The following is an 8,575-nucleotide window of genomic DNA, read 5'->3' as shown; positions in this document are numbered from 1 at the left end:
ACCTGATGTACTTTATGATTCTGTTTTCTTCAAGTTTGTATTTTGTTGGTCGAACGCACTTATTGTAAGTCGCTTTGGATAAAAGCGTCAGCTAAATGCAATGCAAGGCAAGTTTATTTATATAGCACTTTTCAACACAAGGCAATTCAAAGTGCTTTACAAAAAATGAAAAACATTAAGAAAATGGCATTTAAAATCAGTCATTAAAAAGAAAAGCTAATAAAATAAACATTAAAAGAAAAAATACATGGATAAAAGTTACAGTGCAGTCTAAGATATGAATAGTTCAATTAAAAGCAGCGACAAAAAGAAAAGTCTTCAGAAAGTCTTCTGACAGTCTTCTTTGAAAGTAGTCAGAGTTGCAGCGGACCTGCAGGTTTCTGGGAGTTCCAGATATTTGGAGCATAATAACTGAACGCTGCTTCTCCATGTTTAGTTCTGACTCTGGGGACAGAAAGCTGACCAGTCCCTGAAGACCTGAGAGATCTGGATGGTTCATCATTTAGCAGTAGGTCAGTAATGTATTTTTGGCCTAAACCATTCAGTGCTTTATAAACCAGCAGCAGTATTTAGAAATCTATTCTTTGACACACAGGAAGCCAGTGTAAAGACTTCAGAACAGGAGTGATGTGATCCACTTTCTTAGTGTTAGTGAGGACTCGAGCAGCAGCGTTCTGAATCAGCTGCAGCTTCCTAATAGATTTTTTAGTGAGACCTGCAAAGACACCATTGCAGTAGTCCAGTCTACTGAAGATAAAAGCATGGACAAGTTTTTCCAAATCCTGCTGTGACATTAGTCTTTTAATCCTAGATATGTTCGTTAGGTGATAGTAGGCTGATTTAGTAACAGTTTTAATGTGACTGTTGAAACTCAATGTAATGTAATGTATCTCATGCAGCCCCATTTTGTAAATGCATCTTTGCCTCAGGATTGATTTAAAAATTCTTCTTTTACTTTTAATGTCTTCATGTTCTTCATCTATATCATAGGGAAACAATATCAAATGTAGTCCAAAATAAGTACTCATTCAAACATTTCTCATTGGTGGTCGCTACTGCTCCACTACACATTTGTGTCTTCTGACCCCAAATTGTGCAACTTTCTTTCATCTGATCTGACATCTTTAATTATTTCAATACTTTTAAGTCTTAATTATACCCATTTAAAATGAGAAGTTATTATTTTAGAATTACTTTTAATAGCTTTTGTTTAACAATTGAAGTGATTATATAATGTGAATTTATTAGTTAACTGTGGTTTTCATTTTTGAAGAAAAGCTGATACATTATTGTTGCTGCTGACATATTGAAAAAGGTTTGGTTTAATTATACCGTATGCTACTTTTTAAAACAGTACCTCCATGCCCTTTCAAACCACATTTATGTGGTTGATCCTCTGCAAGGGTCAAATGAAGTTGAGGACTCCAGAAAGGCTGGTTACAAATTTGGGTAATATAAAATATATTACAGGAAATACATTGGTTAAACGCACATTTGGTAAACGCCAATTACATTTTTTTTCCCTATTGTTCGAGAGAGTATTTCAAGATGCGCCGGAATAGACTGGGAAAAGAGGACTGGGTTAGCATCAAATGGCAGCCTGGAAAGATAACCCACACCTTTCAGAAAGATGCCACCAGTTGTGGAGCCTTTGTCATGCAGGTGATTTAATGCAACATGTTGTGTTCATTGATAATAAAGCATTTTATTTTAAAGGGAAATTCAAACACACGTCATAACGTCTTGTTATTTTACCATCTGTCCAGATGGCCAAGATGACAGTGAAGGAATTTCCCAAAATTCCAAAGACGTTTCACATCAAGTCATCACAACAATGTCTTCATCTACGAAGAGACATGGCAGAAGAAATTCTCAGAGGATCAGGTATTAGCCAAAAATATGAAATGAATATATGGATGGCTTCCTGTAAATTGAACAGTAATACACCGGTTATTTTTTCAGTTTCAAAGGATGACTTCTGTTCCTTCTGTGGAATTGAGGACCTGCCCACAACTGCTGTTCATGCTGTTTGGGTGAGACTAAATGATGAATTGTTTTGAAACTCCAGAAGATAATCTGAATAATAGATAATATATAGATCATCTGGAGTTAGATTTCAGGAATAACATAAAAGTAATGACATTTTGTATATTTGTATGCATTACAGGTTTCCTTTTTGTTTTTCTTATAATTTGTTAAAGTTTTAGCACAGTACAGATAAACCTGAATAACAAGAAGTATTTATATATATGTATATACAAAAAAAAGTATAATCTCTATAAAATGAATATTCCTTACATTTTCTTAATATCTTTGTTGTATTTGTCCCCATGTAGATTCAGTGTGAAACTTGTGGGAGATGGTTTCACACGCAGTGCCTCGGAATGACTGCTGCACGAATACCCAAAGAAAATACCCCGTGGTATTGTGTTTTGTGTATCCTCACAAACTAAAGAGGCTAGAGGTGAATTTGTGTAACTTTTACCAGAGGTACCAGGATTTGGGGAGGTAAGGCTTGTAGTTTGAACTACTACCACAGTAGAAGTAGTCCGCTTACAAACGGCATGTGGGGGGAAAATCCAGCCCAGCCAGTGATTTGGAATCGGCTAAATGAAAGCTGAATTTTGTACAAAAGAAACAAAAATCCAGAAAAAAGTTTTGCTAAAGATTTTGGGCAACTGAAGTAATAATTAATAATCACCTGTCCATAGTTTTAAATTGTTATATTCTTAATTAAGATGTTAAATATATTTTCAATTACAGATTAAAGTAGTCACAGATGTTCATGATGTTTTCCATGTCTGACATTAGATTGTGGATTTGTTCATTAATATTGTACAGTAGGTGAAAAGCCTGAAATGTTTTATTTTTCAATGTTAACTTTATTTTGTCTGTTCCATCATTCACCAGTAGTTTTCCATTCACCTGTCTCACCTGTTAACCACACCCACGTTTTTGCTCACTGTCTTTCTCTTCTGCACCCATTAGCTTCACTGCCAGTATTTAAACCCTCACCAGACACACACCCGTTGCCTGATAGTACTTTGCCTTCATGCTAGTCTTTCACACGTTTGTTACTAGATTGCCTACCCGGTTCGGACCCTGCCTGTCCCCGACCTGCCTGCTCTGCCTGATCCCTGATCCTGCCTGTCCTTGGACTATCCTGCCTCGCCTGTTCCCTGACCCTCTGCCCGGCCCTGACTCACCTTCTGCCCGCTGTCCTCTGGTTCGTTTGCCTGCACATCATCCGGCTGATACTGTTCTGTTATCCCTCTGCTCTGGTATTATTACAAATAAAGTTAATTACCAATACTCCTTGGTTTGGTTTCTCGAGTGCTGCATTTGGGTCCTTCATAAGATTGTGACCATTTTACAGTTTCATAGCTAATGAAAAAGTTGTTTCATGTCTTAATTTATATATAACATACTGTAGCCTATATACAATGTGTAACATTGTATATACAGTATGTTATAATACATTATAAATCTTCCCCAAAATTATTCCAAACCATATTCTTCCAAACTCTCTGCTGTAGTCGAACCACCAGGAGACTATTGATGAGTGTAGTGAGTTTGGTAGAAATATACTGTATAATAGTGACGCTATTGAAGATTATACCATATTTATTGAAGATTTTACACTATAAATATTCACCAAAATTATTCAACAGCACATTCTTCCAAACTCTCTGCTGTAGTCTGACCACCAGGAGACTATTGATGTGTGTAGTGAGTTTGGTAGAAATATACTGTATAATAGTGACGTTATTGAAGATTATTGTATTTTCTTTTTTCGGAGTTGCACTTTGCAGACGGTCCCTGAGCACTTGTTTCTTCTCCGGCTGCTGAAAGAGACCAATGTAATGTGTCCAGCTCGGAGGACGGCGCATATTGGCTTTTTTTTATTGGCTTCATGTGATTGTAGTTTGTTGTCAACCTTACCACGGTAGATAGGAGACGTCATTTGTGTCTGAATAACGTTTTGTTCATGAGTTATTGATCCGTGAAATCCGAATCTGCCAATATCGTTCTAACTTTACTCAACTCCGCGATCCCAACTGTCTGTTATCAGCCTGCAGCCAGGGAGGCGAAATCAGCAGAGCTGCTTGCACTGAGTGTGTGTGTGAGGAAGTCCGTGGATTGGTCAATTTGGACCAATCAGCGGAGGCTTAACGTAACGGCTCCGCGGAGGTAACGTAACGGCTCCACGGATTGGTCCATTTCCGGGTACGGTTGACATCATGCGTACCCGGAAGAATCAAATTGACAATGACGTATCTGCAAAGAGGCGTTTTGAGGAGGTATTTTCTGTGTACAGGGTGTACTTTGAGGGTTTTGACTCTGCAGACCGTTTACATGCATAAAAACCTTCATAACACACAAGGGGACGGGTAATAACCAGAAAAGCATGACATGGGACCTTTAAATTGTCTGAGGGAGGCATATATTCGGTATATGTCTGAACAGACGTACCAAACTCAGATTCTGATCAAACTAAAATCAAATATACTTGTTCAAATATTTAGTTAGTGATTGTCTCTGGAGTTTACTCACCAGTTTTTGGCAGAGATTCTGCTGTGTTGTCGAGAAAAGCTGCTGGATTCAGTCGAGTGTTTCTTTAGAGAGAAATAGAGAGACGTGCAGCTGTTGTGTCGCTCAGACAAACTTTCACTTTCATTTCTGGGAAGTTGAAGCTCTCCTATTTCAGTGTAGCTCCACCTCTCAGTGGCCCGTCACCAAGAGGGAGTGGAGGAGGAACTACAAGAGCAACAAGGCCTTTCTTTCTCAAATGGTTGAGACACCACCAACTCTTCAACTCCCATAATCCTTTCTGCTGCAAACACTACAAATACCAAGAAATGTCAGAGGGTTTAAATGACTTAGTGGTTGTGTTTTGGAGCTGAAATACTACAGGTGACAGAAAAAGAGAAAAGCAAACATTATTAACTTGATTTTTATTTTTATTTCAGATATTTTAGGGGCAACAATTTCCTATTCTACTTCCTTCACTTCAACATCAATTATGTTTCCTATTAAACCAAACAGCAATTCCTTTTCAAGGTAAACTATTTTCTGATTTTATATTTAATTTAATATTCCATTCCCTACACACATAATGTAAATAATATCCTGCTTTATATTATCAAATCAAATCAAATTAAGTTGTATTTATATAGCACATTTATAAACGATTTTTGGTCGAGCCAAAGTGCTGTACAGCTAATAAAAATAGCCTACAGTAGAGACACTTTACAGCAAATACAACAGCACAGATTGTTCAGAATATCAGTATGAGAAAAACGACACCCTCTGTCCTTAGACCCTCTGTCCTTAGACCCTCTGTCCTCAGACCCTCTGTCCTTAGACCCTCTGTTCTTAGACCCTCACATCGTACAAGGAAAAACTTCCAGAGAAAACCCACAGTTTAAAGGGAACATGGGAGAAACCTCAGGGAGAGCAACAGAGGAGGGATCCCTCTCCCAGGACGGACAGACGTGCAATAGATGCCGTATGTAAATCGAAGAGACATTTTACAGCATATAGACCGAATGTTAGGAAATGCATGTGTCTGTAATAAGAAGATGAATCCACGAGGATGTCAGCTACAATCCTGTGGAAGCCATCAGGGAAGCAGCATGACGAGACCCAAGGCAGGACCGCAGAGACAGGTTCAGCCACGTCCCGAAGTCCACGACTTAATCCAGAACCCAGGATAGAGGATCCAAGACACAGGACTACCGCAAGAGGATCGGCCTCGACTCCGGATCCCGGCGTAGATATAGATACAAAACAAGAACAAAGATGTGGCTGGGTTAATCGGAACAAGAGAATACACAGACACAGACAGAGAGGGAAAAGGTCATTGGATAAAAGTTATTCTTGATAACCCTCTAGAAAGATCTCATGAACTTCCCCACTCAATCTATTAAGACCCGAGCAGTTCTATTAGATATAGATAAGAAACAGAGATAGGGTGTTATTAAGTATAAAGCTCTTCAATAGTGTTTTATTGTCAGAGTTTATAGATGTTTTTATGTTCACAGTCTACTGTATGTTTTCTACTTCTAACTGCTGTTTTAATTTAATTTTGAGATGTTTAAATTCTAGAATTGTTTATTTCTGCTCTTTAATTTCTACTTACGTGCAATGCCTTGTTTTGTTTTATGCTTCTGCAATGCAAACATTTCCCAAATTGGAATCAATAAAGTACCTCTAGTATCTTATCTTATCTAATTGTTTAGAAAAATCTGGTTTGGCTTTTAATAATCACATTATATAATAAGTTATGGCTCTATGGAAAAGACAACACAGCTTTTGGTTGCCACGGACTGATTATAAACATGTATGATGTCAAAAACAAAAACATATGTTTCCCTCAAATCGTAATTAAACAATACAGTTTCGGTCATACATTAGTGACATGCATAAAAACAACAACATGCTTTTTCACCCCAGAAAACAGAAACAAATCTAACAATAATAATACTTTTTTTCTTTTTTTTTTCATCTTCAAAGGCAAATAATAAAAATGTAACTACAGAAAAATCTATAAGGACAAGAGAGCCTTTGCCCAATCCACAAGCCCCCCACCCAACACCGTCTTGCAGTTTCAAAATGATTACAGGGTTTGTTTTACATCATATGTTCATGTGTTCACAGACATTTAATCATAACATTTTATAATTTTGCACTAATTTGGCAAAGAATCCGTCCTACTCGTCCTTCCACATATCAAGGTTTTTATATATCGACATTAATATATTACATAAAGGATATCACCAGATCACCAGGTTCGATGTTTCTACATGAGTATTATTTACAGATGCACTTAACAGTTGACTAATACTTTATAAAGGGAAGATATCCTTTTCTTTCTCGTAAATTATGTTTACATAAAAAACAATTGTTTTTTAGATACAGAGAAGTCATGTTGGACTTGGGTTTATTCTCATCTGTGTGCTCGGGCTAAATACACCTTATCAATTTTTAAGACTAGGATTGAGACTCAGCTTTTTGATTAAGCTCATAGTTAGGGCTGCCTAGAATCAGCCCTCAGTTTTGCTGCTACTCAGATATCAAAACTTAGAGGCATTGCATGCACCAACCGGGAATCGAACACGGGTCACAAGAATGGGAATCTTGTATGATACCACTACACTAGCGGCGCTTGTATAATGCTTGTTTATAAATAATATAACTATCAATATATTTACTATTACAGTGTTTTTTGGTTTTCCTAGATGTTGGAGTGCCCTGTGTATCCTTAATATTGTGGCATCACAAGTCTGTAGTCATCGTCTTCAAAATTGCTAGTGCATTAGCTTTTTGTCATATAGTTAGCTATAGAAGAACAAGTTACCCTTAGAGTCCAGTGATAAGAAAATGCAATGTTGCAGTGGTTACAAATAACTCTGGCTCTCTCAACTCCGCTGCCTGGAAGAGATTTAAAATGTCCATTTCAGAGTTCTGTACCTTTCTCTATTCTTCCATCCTCTACACAACCCATATTCAGACCGTCTTGCATGCACCGCCCGGGAATCGAACCCGGGTCACAAGAATGGGAATCTTGTATGATACCACTACACTAGCGGCGCTTGTATTGATCTTGTTTTGTATTGATCTTGTTTTGTATTGATTTGGACCCTGTACCTCTCGCAACCTAAGTGAGAATCATAAACCTACACCAAATAAACACTTATTTGTTTGAAGTTGGATTAACACAAACACTGCACGGGAATTGAACCCAGGTCACAAGAATGGGAATCCCTCAAAACTCCGCCGACGGAAGAGATTTCAAACGTCCATTTCAGAGTTCTGTACCTTTCGCTATTATTACATCCCCTACTCCAGTGGTTCCCAAACTTTTTGTGCCCAAGGCACACCAAAGGACAAGTAAAAATCTCAAGGCACACCTATTGTGCAAAATAGCCTATAACACGTGTTATCACTCATATCATGTAAAATATCTGTAAATGTGCATAAATATTTACTAATGCCAAATAAAATGTGACAAAGACAACTATATTACTCGTGAAATATTTATTAACGAAGTATTTCAGAAATTAATTTGAAACTTTATCAAATTAGGCTTCATCAAAGCAGCAACACACTCATTTAAACCAGACAGGTCACACAATTAAAAATGAGGCAAATGAAACTCAGCAGAAATTCAGCACAGAGAACTGTCAATGCAAGGAAGCTGCATTGCATGGTCCTGAACTACAAATTATAAATGTAACATTTCAGCAATCAGCATTGTGCTATTGTAAATATTTTTGCCGACTTACAAATGAGTGAGATACATGTGCCTGTCGGGCGCGCAGAATTTTTTTATCCTTGGTGGCACTGAGGAGAGGGCCACTCGCAAGTCCTGTTCAACAGAGAGCCGTGACCTCCTGTTGTTCTTCATGTAAATCAGTGTAGAGAACGCCAACTCCAGAGATGGGGTCGTTACTAAAAAAATGTAATATATTACATATTACTTTAAAAAAAGCAATATATTACACTACTTCGTTACTCTCTACATAAAGTAACTCGTTACTTTACTCGTTACTTTACTCGCCGAGACATACGA

At 37.6% G+C, this 8,575-nt stretch overlaps 1 protein-coding gene and 2 non-coding genes across 3 annotated transcripts; 1 reads left to right on the top strand and 2 right to left on the bottom strand.

The window, feature by feature from the left end:
- Window positions 1-1,548: 1,548 nt before the first annotated feature.
- On the top strand, window positions 1,549-2,422 carry LOC117561225 (PHD finger protein ALFIN-LIKE 5-like; the record flags this gene model as incomplete). Its single annotated transcript, XM_034238518.1, has 4 exons — window positions 1,549-1,662; window positions 1,767-1,884; window positions 1,963-2,033; window positions 2,337-2,422. Coding segments are annotated over exons 1-4 (389 nt in total), but the record flags the coding sequence as incomplete, so codon positions are not given.
- A 4,675-nt stretch (window positions 2,423-7,097) lies between these two features.
- trnag-ccc lies at window positions 7,098-7,168 on the bottom strand. Its single transcript has one exon. It is a non-coding gene; the product is annotated as a tRNA-Gly (tRNA).
- A 356-nt stretch (window positions 7,169-7,524) lies between these two features.
- On the bottom strand, window positions 7,525-7,595 carry trnag-ccc. Its single transcript has one exon. It is a non-coding gene; the product is annotated as a tRNA-Gly (tRNA).
- Between the last annotated feature and the right edge of the window lie 980 nt (window positions 7,596-8,575).

The sequence above is a fragment of the Gymnodraco acuticeps genome, unplaced genomic scaffold, assembly GCF_902827175.1.
Source record: "Gymnodraco acuticeps unplaced genomic scaffold, fGymAcu1.1, whole genome shotgun sequence".
NCBI lineage: Eukaryota > Metazoa > Chordata > Actinopteri > Perciformes > Bathydraconidae > Gymnodraco > Gymnodraco acuticeps.
Note: the sequence above shows the minus strand (reverse complement) of the source record. Positions and strands in the feature narration are given on the sequence as shown.